Source organism: Thunnus maccoyii, chromosome 14 (assembly GCF_910596095.1).
Source record: "Thunnus maccoyii chromosome 14, fThuMac1.1, whole genome shotgun sequence".
NCBI lineage: Eukaryota > Metazoa > Chordata > Actinopteri > Scombriformes > Scombridae > Thunnus > Thunnus maccoyii.
The window spans coordinates 16,437,293-16,461,196 of record NC_056546.1 but is presented as its reverse complement, the minus strand read 5'-3'; the positions used below and the strand labels follow the sequence as shown (position 1 = coordinate 16,461,196).

At 40.3% G+C, this 23,904-nt stretch overlaps 2 protein-coding genes across 2 annotated transcripts in view; one reads left to right on the top strand and one right to left on the bottom strand.

The window, feature by feature from the left end:
• zgc:171482 (zinc finger protein) overlaps nt 1-8,399 on the top strand; it is a 58,849-nt gene extending 50,450 nt beyond the window's left edge. The window contains exon 7 of the mRNA XM_042432739.1: nt 6,207-8,399. Within this exon, the coding sequence (XP_042288673.1) occupies nt 6,207-6,228 (22 nt within the window). The 3' untranslated portion in view covers nt 6,229-8,399. The remainder of the gene's footprint in view (nt 1-6,206) is intronic.
• golga7bb (golgin A7 family, member Bb) overlaps nt 1-23,904 on the bottom strand; it is a 223,120-nt gene that overhangs the window by 173,961 nt on the left and 25,255 nt on the right. The window lies entirely within an intron of this gene.

Sequence of the window (23,904 nt, the reverse complement as noted above, 5' to 3'; positions counted from 1 at the left end):
GTGTGTGTGTGTGTGCTTTCACACTCAGGATGAGCTTTGGCTTGTGTAAGGAGCTTTCCGGAATAGACGAAAGCGCAGCTGACAGCGGCAGGGGATTAACTCTCACCGAAGAAACATCCATGAAAACTGTGTGTCTACATCTACATGTGTATGTGATGTTCGGCGTGAGGAATGTGTCATCAAAAAACAACAACAGATTTCTCTATTCTTTAAACAGCTGGATGCGTCTATCTGCCAGATATCCTTATCTGTACCGCACATCTGCTTCGTACACAGTCAGCTGCAGGTCATTTGAAACGCTGCAGACTCCACAGTTACTCCAGACTGGCTGCTGTAATTGGACCTGTACAGGATGATAACAGCAGAGATATAACTAGATAAACTTGGCAGAACATTTTCACAGTTTACAGTGTGTTGCAATTAAGTGAATGCACTATGCTGGCCAGCAGACAGGAACACAAGTGGGCAGCAGAGCTGTACCAGAAAAGAAAATTGATGAACAAGAAATCCTCATGTAGGTTGCTGGCATGAGTGTTACAAAAAAATTGATGGCTAGTTTTGAAAAAGTGAAACCATAAGGTGACGCCGTCAAGTGTTTTGATGATGACAGGCGGTTCCCAGCAGGTAGTCAGTCAAGTTTTGTAATGGTTATAAGTGGCTGGCAAACTTTGGACCTTTCCTTGGAGAAGTAAAATTCACATGTATGCAGCTACGACTTCAGAGAAAATGTCGAGTCAACGTTTCTTTTACACTGTACTTTTTTTTGTTTCTTTGCTGTTTGTTTTTTGTAGTTTTGTTTCCATGGAAGTTTGCAACAGTAAAAAAATGCAGATTATTTGACTTTTGTTGTACAGTTGATCCCACAAAACATTTTTGCAAATCCTATAGTCTCTATGTACTTACATTACTAATATAGATGTAAATAATGTATTGTTTATATCGTGGTTTTCACATAAACATATAATATTAAGAAGGTAAGTAACCCTCAAATTTGGTTATTAAACAGTTTTGACAATGATATGTAATTACAACAAGATATCTTACAGTTGCATAAAATTACAGCAACTATATAATGACAGTACATAAATAAAATAGGTGAATCTATCGGGTCGATAAAATTGTGCTGCAATTGATTTTTGTATACATGTATCTGCCAACATTGATGCCAATATAGAAATACAGTATTTGCAATATAGCCCAAGCAATACTATATCTTTTAGATCGATATTATGACACATGAAGTTTAAAAAATTCTTTGACAATATATTGGCCGATAGTGATGTTTTAACATCAACACATGACATGAACATACTCTTAGATTTGTTTTTTGAAGAATTGCGACCAAAATACACAGTAAGCTGGACATTTTTCAGTTGTAAAATCAACTTGTCAATGTATATAAAAACTATTTAATGGTGACATTATCTTTAAATTACCTCAGTTTGGCATTTCTGTAATGAAATATCTTGTCATTCATCGTCCTACATATACACTGATACTGATATATCTGCAATAAACTCATGATATTATATCAGCCTGTCCAATTTATCGGTCTAGTTCTAATCTCCAATAAGCTAATATCTGCTCATAATCGTGCTAATTTATCAGTCAAACTCTATTATAAAGATCCTCCTCTTTCTGGTTCAGTATTGTTCTTGTTAAATCCAGTAGTCTGAGGCAGAAAATAGTCCCTGTACAGAATATTCTCAAGCAGGTGATGGATTTTTCTGCAACAATTACCAGCAAATTTATACTGCCTGAAAAGTTTTTTGTCTAAGTAATATACACGCATTAAATGAAAGGAGAAAAAAAAAAACAGAAGAAAACAAGGGAGAGCAGTAATTAGCTCCTTGGAGTCCACAAGAGAAAACAGAGCAACCAGTGAAGTGCAGTTTACTTGATGGGAGTTGTCAGCATGCTTGTATCTCTGACCAATGACACTGGCTGGCTTTAACTACCCGTATAATATTATTCATGTTCACATCGCTCACCAGGACTGTATGGCCTTTGCTTCCTTGGTGCTTTTTCATTATAGGATTCTGACCTCTGACCCTGTCTTTATGTGTGTTTATGTGCATAGTGTGTGCTTGTGTTATGAATGTGTGTGTGTGTGTGATGTTGATGCTAACGCAGACCCCAAGGGTATGATGGTGAGGTCGGGGACAATCCATTTAGCCTACTCACCCTGGTAATTATTCAGCATCAGTATCACTGAGGACACACACACACACACACAGACTAGAAAACAAACTAATGCACATTTAAGAGGCAGAGGCACGCAGAGAGAGGGTGGCAAACAGCGTGAGAGATTACAGTGCTTAGTGTAAAGTAACTCTCCATGCAAATGGTTGAGTTATCGACCTGCTAATAGCGTAGGCACGCCGCGTGTATGTGTGTGTCATGGTCTGAGTATGCGTGCGTGCGCGTCCTCTCCCTGCTTGAGGCAAGGTGAAAGGTTAATTCAGGACGTTCGCTGGTTAGTTCTCCTCTCACACGCCTCTTCTGTCACACTCTCCTCGTCTCCCCCTAAAAGGCACTTGTCCTTCCCTTCCCTCACATCCGACATAGTCTTTTTATATACACACACACACACACACCCTGCCCTGAGTTCCTCTGTGTGGTGATGTTAATAAGATTGGGGTGAGGGGGTTGGGGGGGCGCTCACAGTTCTGCTCCCCTAGCAACTGCTGGACTGCGTTTACCTGGCAAACACACTGACACACACACACACATAGACACACACACGCAGCATGCCAAGGTGACTTTCACATTCTCACAAACACTTCCCTCAGACTCATAGCTCTCTCTCTCTCTCTCTCACACATTCTCATCCTCGTATATCTCACATCCCACATGTGTGGCCTTGGGACAGATTATTGGATTAGTCTATTAACAACCCCCCCCTCACTCTGCAGGACCCACATAGACCATGACCTTTTTTTACCTTCTCCCTTCCTGCCTTGTACTTTTCCTCGGCTATGTCACCTTTCCTGCCCTCGTCCTTCCTTCCTACATGTCCTTCTGCCTTAACATTTCCCTCCTTATTCTGATTCATAGCACATACTAATAGTATGTAAAATGTGTGTGCCATGTTGCAAAGCATGTAAAATGTTCATGTTCAGCACACACATTTGCTGTGGTATGTGAAATGTGTCAGTTTGCATGAAAATACTGGGTATGTAACTCCCATAAGGCTGGGCGATATGGCTGGGGATTGGGGTTGATTCTGCAAAACACAAGCTCGAAACATCATATTTTTTAAAACGAGTAAGAATAATAAAAGACCTGCACCACCTACAAGGATATCATCCTTATGCATAAAATACAGGTTATCCCACACAGCTACTGACTGTCAGTACCAGATGCTTTAACTGAGCAGAGCACATCTAGTGTAATAATCAGCACAGATAGAGCAGAAAAGTCTGCTCACTAATTTATCTGCTGCTGTTTTTGTTTCAAAATTGTGGGGTTTTTTCTCAAGTTTTCTTCTATTTTTTACTTTATTTCTTGTGGATTTCTGTAGTTTACCTCCTCAAGCCTGTAAAAGTTATTCAGAACAAAACAAGACAAAAAGTTCTCTTTCTTGAGCTGCAAGGTCAGTCGATTCCTTTATTATTCCTTTGACAAAAGATTAATCCGCAACTATTTTGATAATTGAATAATCATTTTAGTAATTTTTTAAGCAAAAATGAAAAAAACGAGATGGTTTCAGCTTCTCATGTTTTATTGCATTTCTTTGTCGAACTTGATGATAAACTGAATATTTGGGGTTTTGGACTGTTGGTCTGATAAAACCAGACATTTGAAGATGTAACCTTGGACTGTAGAGAACTTTAACAGATATTTTTCACTATTTTCTGACAATGTATAGACAAAATGATTAACCGATGAATCAAGACAATCATTGTTAACTTAACTGGTAGACAATCCCTGGTAGACTTTGCTTTATTTTAAGGGGTCACTGGCCAAAAAGGTTGGGAACCACTGCTTTACAAGACATCAGCCAGATATCTAGATAGAGCAGATTTTTGCTCAATTTTACGGTCATACTGTACCCTATAATAATAGGATAGGTACCCGGTAGTTAAATAATAACTACAGTATAACTTCCAGATTACTGCTCAGTAGTTCATACATATAACCTGTAATAATAGAATACGTACATGGTAGTTAAAGAACGTACAAGTTCTTTGTAAGTTCCTGAATCATTATTCCATTATTCCATAACTTCACATCTTGTTCCCCTCTACCTACATATATGTATCAGTACGTACTGTACTGTAACACCATTAGTACATGATTCTTTGTGCCATGTTGTTCCCATAGAAACAGCTCAATCAGGGGAAATTTTCAAAACAATATGAATTCTGATTAATTTAGTGTGAAATAAGAGTTAAATTTAAGGGCAACAAACTTCTTTTGGAATTCCAAAGGTTCCCAATATAGAGTTTAAAATATTGGTCAATTGATAGAGAATTAATTGCCAATAATTTTCATAATAGATTAATATAAAGCAGAAATGCCAAACATGTTGGTTCCAGCTTTGCAAATGTGAGGACTTCCTGCATGTAGAATATCTTTGGGTTTTGGACTCAGTCGAACAAAACAAGCAATTTCAAAACACCCCCCAGGGCTCTGAAAAATATTTTTTTTTACTATTATTTGACATTTTATAGTCAAAATTATTAATCAGTTAATTTACAAATACACAAAAATAATCACAACCGCTCAACTGACTTCTTTCTTTCTTTCTTTCTGCCATCCGACTCTCCGTTGCCCCCCAGAACGGACCTGGTTTTAGATCTTTGACCGCTCGTCCTGCCCCACACAGCAGTTTTAACTCATCTTGTTGTCCTTCCCTCCCTCTTCGCCGCTACCTGTCCCTTCCCGGAGAACAACGAAAGCTACCAGAATCGTGCCCACCCACTCCTCTGAGAGTCTAAAGTGCTAGATGAGTCCTGACAGAGCAGACAGGATGTAGAGGCCACGGTTTTAACAGCCATTACCAGGATAGGTGCTGACAGCTATGGTGCATCCCTCGCTCTCTCTCTCTCTCTCTCTCTCTCTCTCTCACACACACACTATCGCTCTCCATCTCTACATTTGAAGTGTGCGTGTGTGTCCTAACGCTCCAATTATTAATTGTGGAGGAGTGGCGTTTTAACGAGGTCTGTGATGAAAATGGTGGAATTTGGGAGACTTGTTTTTATGTCAGACTCAGACCGATGGCCGCGTATTGAGACGAACATCTTATTCTCACTTTATGTGTGTGTCTGATTTTGTTTGCCTCACTGAACAAAGGTAAAAACAGACTAAGCTCAGCTCACACTGAGGAGAAAACAATTCAGAACGGCATCATGAAACAAAGATGAAAGAGGTACTGCATTACTTTATTGCTAGGATTTCTGCTGTGACATTCAGGCAACTGAATAACTGAAAGCAACTCAACATTTCGGATACACTCTGTGATGATTAGCTGCAGGATTACTGAGATTTTGGTGCCTTTAAATCCCTGTGTGTACGATAGTGGGTCAAAAATAGATTTTTCTAAAAATGCCTTCTCAATTAGTTGGGTGTAGCTTAGCTTGAGCTTCCATCCAACTTATCTCTTTGTTTTAATTAAGTATGGCGTGTTTGCCTCTGGAGTTGCTTTGTTTCTTGGCGATAAAGCTACAGAATGCAGCCACTGCGCCTGTCATCATGAAAAACAATCAGCAGCTCAAGATAAAGGCCAAATCCACAGTAATTATTGCACCTTAAACATGAAGGTTTATACTCCTATCTTTCTCCTTTGTTTTAATTTGGGGAACAGCCAGATAGAAGGCATAATAGATGGCTGTAATTATGAGAAGATTGTGAAACGGGATTATCGGTTAATGCTTCACACGGAGCCGTTATCCTCGGTAAAGGGGAATTCTCTTCAGTTGCAGCAGAGGAATAAAAGCAATGCAGGGTTACGGTGTTTCATATCTGCACGTTTGAGGACTTTGTTTATCTTGCTATTGTACGCTATATTACGAATGGCATGAGACTTGGACTTGCAGGTAAATGAGATTACTTCCCAGGGACTGAGCATGGCACAAACAGAATATCTTCCCCCCAGTGGGCTTGATGTTCCCTGTGGTTAAAGAGCCCTGTCTCGTCGGATCTGCCTGTGTCAGAGACTAAACAAGACTAACAAATTCTTTCCTGTGTTTTGTTTTCAGCCTGAAGCAACACCAGCAGTAAGCCACCGAGACAGGCCACTCTGGAAAGAAGAAGAGATGGAGACAGAGATTATTGGAGTAAACAACATTAGAAAAGAGGACTCTTGTCAGAAACTGAGAAGTATGAGAAAGTAGTGCAGAGTAACTTCAGTGTGTGTGTGTGTGTGTGTGTGTGTGTGTGTGTGTGTGTGGATGTCTGTGTGCGTGTGTATGGGTGTCAAGGGCATCCATGCATGCATCTACAGAATGCATGTGTGGGTCATTGTGAGCGTGCTTATTTCTATCTTTGATCTAAAAATATATCTCGGAGATTTATTCAGCACCTAAGTGTTTGACATGAGTTCTCGACACCAACAGCCATCAGAGGAATTATGGCTGCTCGTCGCCACATAACTCCTGTGTGAATCACAATCCTAAAAATTGAACTGATGTCAGTGCGTTGCCCGGAGTGGTAATTATCGTTACAATGATCGTCATAGAACAGCAGTAATAAAAAAAAACTCTGTCACTAGCCGCCCTCTGAGTGTTCTGACAGTGATCCAAGTCTGAACACGATCTTCTGTTTCTACATGCATTTCACAGACAGTGACGCTAACAGTGGCACACGCATGGCTCACTTTCAGACCACTTGAGACCTACTCAGGCCCCGGCTTTCAAATCCAAGGACACGAAAACTCCCGATGACCTCAGCCATTACAGATTGCATGAATTTCCATAACTTTAAAAAAGGTTTTTTTTTCGGTTTGAATCTTGTGTTGTCTTTAAATGTAGTGGATTGGTGTCACTTTACTCAAATGATGGATGTGTTATTTTGAAACCCATCTTTTCATATATTCCATGTAATCGAAAAAAAACCTGGAGACGCGGCATGAATACAGTACGGGAGGCAGTGGAGAAAAAGCAGCACAAAGACTTTTAAACTCCTGCTTTGACATGAGGGTCTGTGCAACTTTGTGAATCATCTACTGTTGAAAACATTCCTACAGCACTGAATACTGATGTCAGATGCAATCCGGAGGTACGAAAAAATTCCTGTCTCTGCTGAGATGGGCGACATGTAGACAATTTTTATTTTTCTGTTGCTGTGGCCAGAGAAAAAATTTCGGTCCCGATTCATGTAGCAGCCAATGTACAATACAACTGGGATGTGATTCAATGCATGCAAAATGTAAAACGTTGCATTCACTTGCCTTTTTTAAACCTATTGCTTGCGCGTTTTGGCAATAGCGCTGCTTTCTAGTGATAGCTTCGTAATGCATTACTGCACATGCTTGCACCTGAACAAAGAGGTCACCTTTTAGTACTGAACCGGCTTTGTTTTACCTCCTGATTTATTCATTACAAAACGAAGACCTTTTTGATACCTATAAATTAGACCAGTCACCGCTGTAAAACTCCTCTCATCTGTAGTGTCTTCAGAGTGTCTGTAAAGTGAGTTTCAACAATGGTTTGTAGCACCTTAGCGAGCAGAGAAGACACGCTCCGCTATCCTGTGCTGGCTGACATCGGCCCTGAACTGCACTTCTTTATAAGCTGGATAAAGGACTGAAGAACACAGCTCTCAGTGCTAAACTGTCCTCTGTTAGTTCTTGTTGGACAACCTCCGTTTTTTTTTTTTTCTCTGTTAAGCAGTAAACATTAAAAGCATTTTTTTTTTTTTATTTTGTGCTTTGTTCATTTCACGGTGAGGAGAGTGAACTTCAAATGACCTGATTAGAAACTGTTTTTCTTCTGCGGATGTGGATGAGTAAACGGTTTTTATGCAATCACAGTGTAATATTAACAACCTTACCGATGCGGTTTTGAATTGAAATAGTTTAATGAAGCAAAAAAAAAGTGTTCTGTGTAAATAAGCAGTAGCTGCAGGTGAAGTTTGTGTTTTAAGAAGAGTTTTGTATTCATAGTGTTTATCTGCACTGAGCCAAGGGGTGATAAGGGAAATGTGTTCATATGGATATTATTGAAAACTACAAAATATGCTGACAGTGAAATGAGAATAAATTGTCTTTGGGGGTGTCATGTTTTTGAATGGCTAACCATCAGAGAAATAAACTCATCCTGAGCCAAGGAGTCAGTGATCACGAGTGAAATTCCAGTCCTAATCTGAAACCACACGGAAGAAAGTCAGTGTCACCGAGAGGGATTCTGGTAGCAGCTGTTTTCATGAAGACAACCACTATCCCTACACGGACCATTCCCCCCCCCCCCCCCCCCCCCCCCCCCCCACAGAAACATCTGATGTGTGACTGTTTTGCCAGTGGATTCATAAAACAAGCCAAGGCTTCCTTCGATGCAGGATTACAAACTGTTGGATTCTAACACGACACCTAATCTACCGATCCTCTGTTGTCGGCGATGCCATCAGGAAAAAAAAAACATAAAACCGAGGATCGTTTGGCATTTACGACGCACATCATGACTGTTTTGATGACTATTTACACTGACTCCTTTCTCTCCAGCACTGGTGTATTCACGATAGAAACGGTGTCTCTCTCTGTGTGTGTGTGTGTGTGTGTGTGTGTGTGTCAATATCACAGTCTGTGCAGAGAATGACTGGGCCATGAGTCACATATTTTAGCAGATGTTACATAATATATGACAGATGTATCTATGGGTAGGAATTGTGTGATATGACGCTTGCGGGTGGGTGTCTGTGTATGTGAAGCTGTCAGCTGCACTGGCAGTGTGAGACGCTGTGAGCTGTGTACCATAAGCACATTTGTAAAGACACCTGATGATGAATACAATGAAGATGACAACTATATCTATTTTCTCTTGCAAAATTCAGACCTGTGTTTTTCTTTTCCTTTTTCTGGCAGCAGTCCTCTATCAACACACATACAAAACTTCATGCTTTTCAGTTGTATTCACACAATAATATTACAATCATTGATCTTATTTAAATTGTAATCCTTAAAATGTCAATCCTGGCTGATTTGGCAACACTCCCCTGCTTAGTGGTGGTAACAAGTGTGTTTTAATATCACAGCAAACACCCTGTGAGCAGCCACTTTGTCAAAAATTAAACAAAGCAAATGAGCGTCGTTTTAATAGAGGAGTCAATCAAAAATAATTGAAACCGCAAGCAATTTGATTTCATGATGCACGTGGCGCATAAAAAGGAGTCGGGTTACCTTGCTGTTCACCTAACAGGCTCACTGTGGCTGCTTTTTCTTTTTACTCGCTGCAATCAATCAATGACATAAAATTAAAAACAGTAACACTGGATTGCACGCATGCCCTGTTAATCCAACACAGGTCATTTGAATCCAGCCTGGGAATGCTGGACTCCACCACTAATGATTAAAACTATGCTATAGTGAGATAATTACAGAATATAAATACATGGACTGACTATTGCTAAAAACATGCAGACCATAAATAGTATCAAAAACAGGGATTGGTTTAATTAACATTTTAAGGATTACAACTTTCAGTAATCTCCTTTTACTTTAATGTCTCTATCATTGTTCTCTTGTCACTTCATTTCCCAAACCTCATTATTTCTCTGTCTGCACACAAACTATGGTTACTGTGTAGTTTTATACACATTATGAACAAGAGATGTGAAATGTGTATAATGAGATAAAATCCTGTGATATGAATGAATATTTGTATTTTTGAATCAAGCAGACCAGTTAACACACCAGTGGACGAGCGGTACTGAATGTGGACGACTTCATGCTGACAACTCTGACAGCACAGAATACGCAGGGATGTTATGAAAAGTAGAATCGGATATTTTTGAGGTCAATACCCAATCAATAGCTCAATATTGACATTTGAGAGTTTTAACAAATCTGATAATGATAGATTAGCTCAGATAATTTTTTTACATAAACATTTTGGAAAGAATCCCTTAAACTTGAATTGTTCTTGTTTTATTAAAGGGTTTCCCACAACATATACAAGTGGAGGTGCACTGCCTATCCTAAAACAAAAAGCGCCTCTGCTAACGTCAGAACACATTATCACACTTTATACACGCTTTTATAATATTAAGCTTCAGGGATAAAGAGCAGAGGTGCTAATTGCTACGACTTCAATGAATAAGCTGTTTGGTTAAAACTTAATCCAGTAGCTAAATTGATGAGACAAGACAGCACAATGCCATGAAAAGAAAACCTGAGTTTTTACAACTATTTCAGGGACAAGAAGACAAAACCAACCTCCTTTGAGGAAATCTGAACAATTTTAATTTTATTAAAGATTTTAATTAAAAAAATATTTTCCAAGCGGGAGGTTTAACTTGTCAGTGCTCTCTGGTGGACAAACTATGTAACACTGTCTCTGATTAACTTAAAACTTATCTTTAGCATCTAAACAACAATTTCTTATATGCTAATTTAAGAAGCTCAAACAAGCTGAAATCTACTGATAATATCAACCACACTGATGTCTTGTTTGGATGCTAATGTATAGTAAATTCAATTTGTGTAGAAAGTGAAAAATACCTGATTTTTCTTCATGGCCACTGTTGGAGGCTTTGACTGCCAACCACCATCACAAACCTACAGGTTCACATCTCATATTGCCTTAGAGGGAGATGTCCTTGCTCCTGTCACAACACTCAACTCTCTTATACACACACACATAATATAGATTTTCATCAGGGCCACGACTCATCATTAATTCATGCAGAAAAGGAGGAAGCACATGAAAAGCGTAGAGGTGTGACCTGAGCTGTGTGTGTGTGTGTTGTTCTGTGAACCTTGGATGTGACTTGTGTTGAATAAAAAAAAAAAAAAAGCAGATGAAAATGTTGGAAGATTAAAAAAAGTAGATACAGTTTGTTCTGATCAAGCAATTAGCTTCAAAGCTTAGTTCTCACAACAACGTTTCCATAGTAACATTGCTGCTGCAGCTCGATGAAGAGGGAGGAAGGCGGAAAGTTTGAGGTAGGCTGAGAGCACCATCACAAAAACACACACACATGCCTTCCTTAAAATCTTGTTAAAATAATAAAAAAAAAAGAGCATAATAACCCACAGACTTTCCTCATGAGCACAGTTAGACTGAGCTGCAAGATATCTACACAAAGAATCAATGTGTTTTTAATTTCTCTGAATGGAAACTAGACTGTTATTTATTTACAGAAAAAAACTGTGCAGTAAATGAGTGAAAAAAAAAAAAAAACAAGTGCAAGGGAGAGAGAAAGAGAAAGCAGCAAGGCGGAGAGGAAATCGATGTGAACGGGAGAGATGCTGTGCACGCTTAATGGCCCACTGTAGTCAACAGGAGATGAGCTAAATAAAACATTAAAGCTGGTATTATGTCATTTCCACTGCGCCATCCAACCACTGTGCACCATAAGTCAGGGGGTGTGAGAATTCTAGGGCATGTTATCTTTGGTTCATACATATTCATGACCCTATCACTGTAACCCCACGTTCTGCTGGCATGTGTTTTCCGCAAAGGTAATCTCTCTGCTGTGGTTTGCACGAGCCGTTTCACAGCTCCGGCTTCTTGAACTCCCTTCGTTTGAAGCACTAATGTGGCCCCGGCCCTCGCTGTAGAGTTTACACTGAATTAGCTGCGGTAATTGATTGTGTAATCGTTTCCAAAACACATGAAGGAGGATCAGTGAGTCACTGTAATGGTACCCAGAGAACCAGTAGACTGGGTGTTACAGTTTCCTCTGTGTGACCTCGTATAAACTGCATCATTACGAGAAGCATTTGTTGAGAATGTCGACATGTGTCTTCAGTTGACATTTTAAAGGATATATGGGACACCGGGGTCGCATGAAGCAACAATCTCTTCCCGTGGAGGCAGCGGGGGGATGATTTCATTACTGTAAATTACTGTCTATTTATGAGTGTGAAGCAATTGTGCGCACTGAGTCACCCCTCTTGACAATTGGTAAATGAACAAACAAGAATAGCTTTCAGGGGAGGAACAACGTTGGCTGTTAAAATTTCTGAACTTCTCTTTGATTCAATTGTACTACATTTAGTAGAGTAATAACAATGCCTGTGTGATAGAAAAGGTTACACTGATGGTGTAGAGAGAGTGATATTTATTCATAAAAGCCTCTCACAACAATCACAAAGAACAAGGACAGACGATGAACACAGGATACATTTTTTCTTTTTGTCTCTGTTCCATAAATACACAATCATTAGACGTGTTTAACCTGCATATTTAAAACACAAACTCCTAATTGAGCCAACTCTTACCTCACCTGGCACACGTTTGTGTCTGCCTGCTCCTAACTGGCCGTTGCCGTCAACAATTGTGATGTGACCCCAGAAAGCCCAGCAGCAACAGATTTCCACTCCGCTGCTCTGCTCCATGCAGCAGGCTGTTTGTTGTCAGAGTCTGTCAGAGCTTCCCTGTCAAAAATCATTGTCGCTATCACAATATTCAGCCCCACAGCCCCTGCTGGCATTTGAGACAGTGGATCAGAGGCTGCCGGGGTGACACAAGCAGCCAGACACATATGCAGCCACGCAGCACTGAATGCATCTGCAGAAACACCAGAGCACTAGTGGTCTAATTATTGAAGACAGAGATAGGATGTTAAATTGCAGCAATCTTGTGGTGTGTGACCAGTAGTGCTGAGAGGCCTCATCTGTCTGGGCTGGTTTATTCTTGCAAGGCTACATGCTGACCTTACACCTGACACACATTAACTATCCTGTTAAAATTCAAGTCAGCTAGACCAGGTGAGAAGGACAAACCATGAATGCACAGAGAGACAGAGAATAATAATACTGCACTGTTCTGGATCAATATTGTGGAAGATTAAAGCTTATTAAACTGCAGTGACAGTTTAGAAGTAAATGGGTGCCGAGTTCAAGGTATAGCTTTTTATATTATTTACTTTAAATTCTGATGTTAAAATGAAAAAGATGTCCCTCAGGTTGAAAACACTTGGTTTGATCGATGGTTGTGTGTGTACCCGATTTTATGGCAATCCACCCAGTAATGTTGAGATATTTCACTCAAAGCCACAAATGTTAAACAAATGGTGGCACTAGAGGAGAAGTCCAGGTTGTACACAAAGTCATTCTGATTCATCATCTGGGAACCATGAATATCTGCACCAGATTTCATCGCAATCTATCCAATGGTTGCTGAGATACTGGAACAAATTGACGGACTTGCAAACGGACATTGCCATCTACAGAGCCACACCACTAGCATGGTTAAAACAGTATCTATTTGTCAGTGTCGTCAGTATCAAATATGATCTTTTGCCCAAAGCTAAAACCCCAAAGAGGTGAGACTACATGGAAATAAATCTCATCCTATTGTAAGAATTGTTTCACGTTTAGCAGAAAACACGATTCAAGACTCAACAATGGACCAAATGGATTGTGACTCATACAGCAATTTTACAGTCCAGCTGTGTATAAGGTCCAATCAAGTACAGTAAAATACCAATACTAATGTCAAATACTGTGTTTAAACAGATGCCCATGTTGTAAATATGTGTCCTGTGTTTTTGTGACCACAAGTAGTTACATAATAATGAAATTACATCATGAGTAACCCTGACAGATTTCTCCAGTATTTTTAACCTTGTTTCATGCTAAAGACAACAAAGCTGTAGCTCCAGTCACGCAGAGACATTGTTTTGGCTTCTGCTATAATCCAAATCTGTCTCTTGCTGTTTTTCAAATGAAGAACCTTTGCCAAGTGCCAAACACTCCTCCAGTAAAAAGCTTTTTTCTGTTCCTGCTCCACGGCTGGCCAGAGAAGCTTTAATTAAAACTCTGATCTGACACATTTCACTGCACCAGCGTACAGTTAGAGGTTTTCTGGTATAAAAACCGACCTTGTCAGGACCAGTAGTCCCTCATGGGGACCAAAGCCCGGTTCTAATGAAGCAAAATGTCATTTCTGAGGTTCTGGTTAAGGTTAGGAGTAAGGTGTGAATTGAAGTCAGGTTAAGGTTAGGGTTAGGCATGAATTGGTTATAGTTAAGGTTAGGGTTAGGCTGTCCACAGTGAATGGCAGTCAATGCAATGTCCTAACAAGGATAGCTGCGTAAACTTTTGTGTGTGTGTGTGTGTGTGTGTGTGGTCTGTGTGTGTGTGTGTGTGTGTGTGTGGTCTGTGTGTGTGTGACTATGAGAGAGAGAGATCTATTTGAGTGTTTTGGCAAATAGCATATGCAGTGTGCAAGCGCCCTAAAAAATTCATTACAAGATGCACGCTCCATCTAAAATCTATTTCACCATCTGGAGACTTTCACGACAAATCAATCTTGTTCCTTCAAAGAGAGAGTCTTTCAATTTAAATAAAACAGGATCTTTCACAAACTGCAGGCAAGCAACATTTGGTACAAAAGAAATTAAATTTACCGTCTACGAAAACTAATTTACACTGAACACACAATGAAGTTAGGAAAAGGGGCGACATTAAACAAAAAGGACTGAGTGCAGGAATGTTTCAGGGATGTCCTGCAATACCTACACACTTCCAAACTAGGCTATGCAGAAACTGGGCCAGTGAGGCAGCATTTGGCCTAATACCGTATGTATCTGGGCCTTGACTCAGGAGGGGGACAGACAGTGTAATAAGTCTGTCTGTCAGCTGACGCAAAATCTGATATTTCCCCCTCCTGTGACTGTTGTCATCTCAACATCCTGCTCCAAGCCTGCAGAGCGCACCCCAAACCAGCCATCTAAATCTGTAACCAGCATGCAAACAAACACACACACACACACACATTCATACACAGACAGCCTGTCTACAGCTGAAATTAGTTTGTCAAAGCCAACAGGCAGCTAGTCAGGTGCTCTGTCTCCCTGTCACCTCACTGTCCCCTCATGTCTATATGTGATGAATGATGTCACAACAACCATCATTGTTAAAGCCGATTTGAAAGGGCCTAAATATGCATTTTGTAATTAACTTTATCGAAGTAAAGGGGAAAATTAAACTTGTCCCATGAAATCAAAGGTCAAATTAAGGGTCTATGTTGTGTCTTTCAAGATCTTTTCTCTATGGCGGAGATAATAAGGCTTTGCAATAACAAATAATAATGTTTTCACTGACAGGTGCTTATTTGCTCTTTAGCTTCATTTAGTTTCCTAGCTTTGTGTCTCCATCTTTCTGACAAGATGGCAGCAAGAAATAAACTTCAAGACTGTGGGTCAAATCCAAACAATATTCTGTTTAATGTCTGGCAGTTAGTATACTGGAAATTATTTTAACATATTGAAATATTTAAATTATTTCAAAGACATGATACTTTTTTCAGATCTTTGTTTTAATTTGTACCTGTAAGTCGCTGCTCCCTTTCCATTGTCATCAATAGCTCACTCAAGAATCAATCAATTTAGTATGCATACACTTAATTTTGTCACTTTTCTAGTTTTAATACACTAAGTACTAAAAAGATGATGTCATGGACTTTGAAATGGGGTCACAGCTCCAAAACATCTAAAAACATCCCTTTAGCCAGAATGATGTCACAGATGCTACATTCATGTTTTCTTATAGTTGGTGCAAATTATACATACTATATATGGAGTGTAATGCTCCAATTGAAAGTGTGCATCAGTGCACTTCTGCCTGGGTGTGGTGACTTTCCTGCAAGTTGTGTAAAATGTCAGACAAATCGGACAAAAACTGATTCCTAAGCAGAAACAACAAAAAAAATCCAAATTAAATCCAATTCCAATTAAAAGTTTCAGGTAAGCAGAAAATTACTTTAGCACAGATACAGAACAAGGCACCAGCTTTTTTTTAATGTATCAGCATTATGTGAGAGAAAGAGAAAAAGGAGACGGTCAAGCAGAGTACGAGATGGCCTAGTTGTGTTAGAATAATATGTTAAACATTTTTTTCTAAAGCCTCTAAGCAGTCATTAAGTACTGTAATAGGACAATGACAAATTTTCTGGTGTTTTGGCTTTTGTCAGCATGCACATTAGATTAAACTAAACAATAACTTTCAGGCAAAGTGCTGACTTTCAGCTTTGAGCTTTGAGTGTTTGGGGGTGCTGACGTCCCAACTGGGTGAAGAGTGTGAAGAGTGTAGGAATTACAACCCTTTTTCACATTTCCATCAGTTTTATGACGATACAGCAGGACAGTGATGCTAAATATACAACCAACCAAGGAGTTCTTTATGTCTGAACTGTTCAACATACTTTCATTAGTGGTCATTAGTGGACCCTGAAATGAAGAGAAGACGCTACATTACAGGTCTGGCAGAGAATCACCAGGGAAGATATCAAATGTCTGTTGCGCCAACACAACAAAAATATGTTTACTGTAATTGCAGCAACAATACAACAAATCTCTAGAGCAGTGGTTCTCAACCTATTTGGGGCACTAGATCCCAGGGTTATCCCTGCCTATCTAACTCAAAGCCGCCTTTGTATTACTGGCCGCTGCCTTTGTTGAAACTTCCGACATGTGTTGTTGACAAAATGAAAAAGGCAGAACTCACCTGCGAGCGCAGTGCAGCACTCGGACAGTCTACAGCACACACATGCTAGAGTTATCTGGTACATGGATGTATAATAACAGCTGGATGAGGCGCCGCCACTCAGTCTTGCAGACAATTTTTCCCAGTGGTCACTTGCAGTATTGTAGCGAAAAATTCCAAAAAGCATTTTCCCCATAGACCACCATTGTAAAAGAGATGTCTCTAAAGGACACCTCGCACTGTAAACAAGGTCAAATATGACTCTTTCTATTATGAATTTTTGATCCATGGAGGTTTTATATTTGTAAAACTTTCCTCGAGCCAAGAAAAGCGATTTAAAAATCTGTGACATCATCACAATGTAAAGTCTACAGGCCAAGCGGGAACTCCCAGGCAGGGCCAGCGGGGGAAACACCACCGCCTATATTCAGTGGACCGCACAATGTGGAAGCAAACCCGGAAGCTAGAAACTTTTTTTGGTGTATGTGTCAGCCGAGTAATTCTTATTGGACTGAATGGGCGCCATTTAGGGTCCAGTATCCAGCTCCTGTAATACATACATGATCTGGTAGTTCACCTCAAAATGTGCAGCAGTTGCAAGAATTTTTTGATTTAATAACTAAATAATTACCTTTGCGAGATAAACGTGAAGTATATTGTGAACTTTCTATGCCGCCACTCAGAAACTAACGTTAACAGAGTGGAGCAGCAGTAACAAACGAGGCTGGCTGACCAACACACACTGTAGCATTAAACAACTTAAACCAACTCTGAGGTGAAGAAAATAACCCGGTGTTCAGTCTGTTTCACCTCAAAAACCCTGCGCCCACACAGCGTCTTGTACAACAACGTCTTTCCCCAGAGCTAACAGTGCAGCAGAGAGGCAGCTGGAGACTGGAGCCTCCCCTCATTTTGTTATTCTCATACAGGCAGGAGACTGTAAGATGCCTTCAAATTAATTCATTCATTAATTAATGCAGTTAACTTTGTAAAATAAAAAGGCTGCGGATCATTTATCTTATCTGCCATTTATGTTTCTTATTGTATTTCAGTGGAATAAGGACACCAGTGAATGGTTTGGCACACAGGATACAGGAGCAAGAGACTGAAAATATCCATCTTGGTATAAAATTTAAATCCCTATGGACACTTTTGTCTGCTCTAGAGCACACTGTAGTGTCCATATCAAATTTAGTAAACTAAATCATTTCAGTGACTCAGTGTGAAGCCCTTTAATATATGGTTCGTGTGTTTAAGGTGTTAAAAGTTGCATGAAATTAATAATTAAACACTGAAATGGATGAACCATACTCGCCCTCTAACGATACACATCCTTTCTGCACTTAAAAGCAGAATATCAAAGGGTCTTGACCCTAATCAGGCACTGCTGTATAAGTGAACCGGATGAGACGGAGTATAATGCAGAGCCATTAGAACACTAAAACGCACTTAGCCTTCATTAGAGGAGGAAAAAGTGGGAAGTCACTGCACGGCAAGAAGACTCATCTTTTGTGCTGGTAAATGTAAAAGGCCGGGGAGTTAACTGAGCTGAGTTCCCCATGAGGAGCAATATATAATCTTTTAGGTCACAAACCAGAGGGCGGCTGTCATCACAATCACTGTGGGATGAAACCGACTGCACGGGTTTGAATAGGCTGCTAATATCTCTCAGATCCCTAGGGTGGATGATGTTATTCACCCTAAAATCTGCGGCTGTTCTGACGTCTGTGCGAAGGCAGTTGACAGTTCGCACATGTGAGTCACAAGCGTCACTTCTTGCGTGTCAACACAACAAAACTAAAATAAGAACGTTAATTCCGTTTTGGGTACCGATCCAAATGAAAATCAGGTGACATTATAAAGCGAGCACGCCCTGGAAAATGACATCTGATCTAAATAAAAACCTGCAGAATGGTAAACATATTGTTATTCATGCTCTTGTCATCATGAGATGCACACACACAAACACACATACACACACATCACACTCTCGTGATGACAGGTGCCAATTTTCTGAGTAAAAAATCCACAGAGACTATATTTGAACATGACGGCTTACAGGCATCATGACTACCTCGCTGTACAAAGCTGTAGCAAGGTCTCTGTTACCTTTAGTGACAGCTGCAGCACCATCAAAGTTGGACTGAACCTCATGCGTGATTTTAAATCTGTATAAATTAGTATTAACAAAATCATCATTTGTACCTTAACAATTTAAAAAGTGTGATTACATCCTCTTTCCAGCACACAAGTGACTAATTGCAAGCATCTTTTGCCAATCTTTTATTTAATGATAGTTTGCCAACAAGCAGTAAACAGATGCATTCATCTGAAATGACAGGCTTGTTACCCGGGCTTTGTAAAAGCGGCTCCGTCTGAAAATCTGCATTAAACAGCTCCGTCACAAACACAGCCTCCAATCAACTCCTCAGTCACAGCCTACTTAAGATTCTGATCACAGAATTGTGGGAAATTGCATCACAACCGCATGTGTGACAGGTGTCAGAGCGACAGAGACACACGGAGGCTGACGGATGGACAGAGACACCATAGGAACTGTTACTGATTGGACCGGTTAAGCTGTAGGCACATATAGCAGCGGAGAACGAGCACTAGAAAGGAAAAGAAAGTGTGTTTTCACATTTCGGTTGCGGCCACACACAGGTTTTCTATTAGATGACAGATGACACGCTTCACACCCTGCACACTGAAGATATCACTCAGCACAGCCCTTACCTCCTCCTCCTCCTCCCTCACCTCTCCATCTGGCTATTGCCTCATCCCAATTTTACCCCCTGCCCACCACCACCACCACCACCACCCCCCCCACATACATCCATGTTGTCTATTCCTCTCAGCGTGTCTTCCTTCCCAGCACTGAAGCTCTAGCCAGGTATGTTAATGAAGTTAATCGAATTGTCGCCTGCGGTGAAGCAGCAAAACTTTCACAAAGTTCACAGTTAATTTTACCTTAATTCAATCAGCGGTTGTCTATCTTCCTGCATTCTGTTCTTGTGTATGTGCGTGGACAAAACCACGGTGTTTGTGTGTTTGTGTTTATGCACTTGGACGCGTTTTTTCTCCCTGAGCCGCATTACCAGCAGTTTGGCAGAAATTAGCCATAATCATATTAGCTGCTCTCCCTCCTCGTCTGCCGCTAGAATAAATGTGGGACAGAATTAGCAGCAAGTTTCCTTCCCAGTTATCTCAAGCCTGTGATCAACGCGCCTGACAAAGACAGCGGCTTAAGTGATGACAAAGACAACTCTTAAAGGTTGTGTAAGAGCTGACAAAGACGGATCAAGGTTGGCACTCTGAATTTAATGCCGTAGAATTGCTACTCAAGACCATTTGAGATCTCAAATGTGATGACCTTGTGTCGGCTTGTCGCCGTGGTCGCTCAGTAATGACATGGACCAGGTGTCAGAGGTTAGTGGCTAGACAGCGGCATTAGCTCCAGCAGGCTGCCATGCTTTGCTGAGCGAGAAATCCCCCCCGAGGATCATGAGGCCCGTAGGAGAGGGTGTTACATATTTCACTCACTCACAAGTCACCAACACATCCACACTGCATACCATTGTCTCATTGTGGTCCCTCACCCTGTGGCCTTGGTCCCCAATGTGTGTGTGTGTGTGTGTGTGTGTGGACATGACTGAGATAGTTCACTATGTGCCATAGATTTCATAAGTGCTAGCAGGTCTCTCCATATTTATTCTCCCCTGACAGTGACCTTGCTGCGCTGTCTCCACACTGTCTCCACATCCTAAGTCTGAATGCCAGGGCTGTCAATCAAACAGGCTCCTACCTCCCCCCAGCACTACCTTAGGGACTATTCTAATGAGGTACATGTTGGCATTATGGGACAAAGACTGCCTGTGAAACTGTTTCATACAAGGGCAGTCATTGCGATGTGTGTGGAGAGAAAATATAGAGACAGTGAGAGCAGCTTTACTCCAGTTGTTTGGTAGATAAGCAAAAAAGAGGTTTTTTTCTCTCGTAGTGAAATAAAACAAAGCACAAAGGCCGGGTGAAATGTTTCAATAACTTATTTTGAGAACTGTTTTTCTGTCCACATTCATGTCTAAATTCTCAGTTGTTAAATGTTATCTAAACAGAAACTGCTGTACAACAATTTTGCCTGGATAAAGTAAGTAAGTCTAAAATTTGATTTAAATCAGGAACTATATGATCAAAGAATAATTAAACAAAATTACAAATCTGACTCATACTAACTCTTTTCAGTCAGTACCAAAAAGTTGAATAAACAGCTCTGCACACCGAAGGTACACGTTTACCTCATTCCTCCATTTTTAAACTATGCAAAGTTAATTTGCTGTCACTTTGTATCCTTTAAGGCTCAATTTATGCTGCCAAAAGTTATTTAGGGAGACTTGGCACCAGTGTGTGTTTGTGGATCTGCAGCAACAACAGTGAGACAGTAGTGCCAGCTGTTTGCTGTCCAGGCATACAGCAGAACAAGCTTTGCGAGAATTAGTGGTCACACACACACATACACACACACACACACACACACACCTCTTTCCCTCACAGCAAAGTCTGAGACAGACAATCAAAGAGGATTTACTGATGCTGTGTCAAACCTGCATTTCTGCTCTCCATTTGCTTTTTCTCCTGATCTTTCTTCACGCTCACACGTACCCACACACAGGGTGCCTCATGCGTACTCACTCAGACACACACACACACGTACTATAAACTGCATCTTAAAGGTGGTCGATCAAACATTTAATTTTCCTCCAGTGCTGACAAAGGCCTCTCACCACTGAACAGAGACAAGCCGTTTTTATCGATTGGCGTCCAGAGGGCCCCGGCAGCTATTATAGCAGCAATGAGTGACTGGCCCAGTCAATAGACTTTCTATTAGTGGACTGCTCCCTCAGCCCCACGCCAGCACACACACACAGTGAGAATGAGAGAGAGAGAGAGAGAGAGAGAGGGGAAAAGACTTGGGAGTTGTATGAAGGTCAGTGAAAGGAGCAGCGAACCCCCTGAGGGAAACGCGTAGTGTGTGAGCGAGTGTGTGAGAGAGAGGACCGGGAGTAGATCAATAAGAGGAATAAATAGGCACTGACACTAGACTCTGGTATCAGAGACATGGATGCTAGTAACTGCTAGATACATGGACAAGTACTTGCTCGTCACACATACATGCAACACAGATTACTCTGTTATTGACACATTAGTAAAGGATTTCTTTTATACAACCACAAAGTCATGTTTATGGCACTCCAACACGGTGACAAATATTAAAATAATAGTACAATGTGACAGCAGTGACCTTGGTCCTGCCTGCCCGAGGCAAATTTAGACTGATGAGCTGTAAGGTGTGCATGCTGCTTCGCTCTAACAGAGGGAGTAATAGCCAAGGCAAACACCCTCATTCATCTCTGAGCATCTCTCGTAATACCACCTATCATTAATGATCCTACACTGCTTAAACAGACAAAGATTAATCTGACAGCACAGGAGACAGAGAGAGAGAGAGTCAAACAGAGAACACGAAGGAACAGGAGCATGTCAGACTTTGACTTGAGCTCCATGCGGTGCTGTTTGAGTCATTTTTTATGAGTTTCAGCGAGTGTGGAGGTGCATTAGCTAAAACAAAATGTGTAATTAGAAGATTAATATGTAAATCACAACTTCACACCGGGATACTGACTTTTACTTTAGTACATTTCAGTCAGTAAGCTCATATTGATCAGATTATCATGGGAATCAATAATCAGTATGAGTTTGTCTAGTTACCAGTCATGAGAAGCAGCAGTACAGTAGCTATTATAAAGCTTTAATGAGCTTGGTAAGAGCAAGGAGGAACCCAATATAAACAGTTGTGCCTGAGGGCCCTTAACATTACCTTGCCGCAATACAGATATATCAGTTTACCAGTTAGCTTACAAGCACGATGGCTGTGTTCACTAATGTGATCGAGTCTTTTTATGTAAATCTGTCTTTGACTAGTGTACAACTGCTTCTAGTGTAATACTACTGTATTTGTCAGTTTGGTAGGTTGCTGTCCAACTTTACTTGACAAAATAGCTCATTAGTAGTTATGTGTTATTCAGAGTTAGTCATGTCACATATAATTTAATATAGTCCTTGAGTTATTTAGCTTGTTTTGATTCAGAGTTTGTTAGCTGTTTGGTCATAGTACACACTAATTTTTTAGAAGTTTGCAAACAAAGCTTTAATACTTGTAAGCAAAATTAAATAAACATATAAAAATATGCCACACAATCGACCAATGTGACAGTGAGCCAGCATGCACAATACAAGGACCCTGAAACTGACGCAGCCATTGTTCATTATTGTATTCACACCTGTGACATTTCAGAAAGCTGTTCTCTGAAACAGGCCTATTATTTAAATCTTTAGCAACCACCAACAGAATTATTAAAGTAATATTTTTTTATAAGCGGATATAATTTACAACATAATTTCAATCATTTCAAAGTCAAATTTTTATACTACAATATCTGTGATATCCTGTGGGCAAAAACATTGTATGATTGAACAGTGTAGCTGATTTAATGTTCATGCTCCATTCTGCTTTTCTATCCAAAAAATTAAATAACAAGAACAGTGCAGTCAGTAGAATGCAGATCTCCGCCAGGTGTCTATATTTTCTTATATAGATGTATGCAAAGTTTTTAATAAAGTGTTTTTGTATAGAATAGTCTGGTATAGTTTTCTGTAAAATGCACAGAATGGTGTGCACATAAAGTCTAAGCTTTACTATCGGCTCAATCACGTAGGAATCACGAAAATATGTTTTTTTAAAAATTGTTAATCACTGCAACCACGAGGGGTCCCTGAGCATACAGTCATAAATGTGCACAAAAAAAAAATTGGGTCCAGTAATACGCAAGATTAGCTGTGGACACACACACACACACACACACACACACACACACACACACACAACCAAACGCATGATCTCCTTCCAGGCTTACGCCTGGCGGAGATAATAACACAGTCTTAAAAGAAAATGCTTCACAAAAAAAAATAAAGAGGGAAATTCCAGGGTCGACCACACAATTGCAGGAGGCAAAGCTGCCAAGGTTTTGAATACATGCATGTGAAACATGTCCGCACAATAAAAAAGGCTTAGTTGAAACATCTAATCAAACACTGTAATATGCAGAATGACCTGAGCCTCAAAAGAAGCAGCTAAACAAAGCAGTAAAGCAGTAACTCATGACTAAAACTGGAAAAGGCTAGCAATACAAAATAGATGTTAGCATTTGGAGAAGAGCAGATAGGCTGAATTGTTGTGAAGCTACCATCTCTCT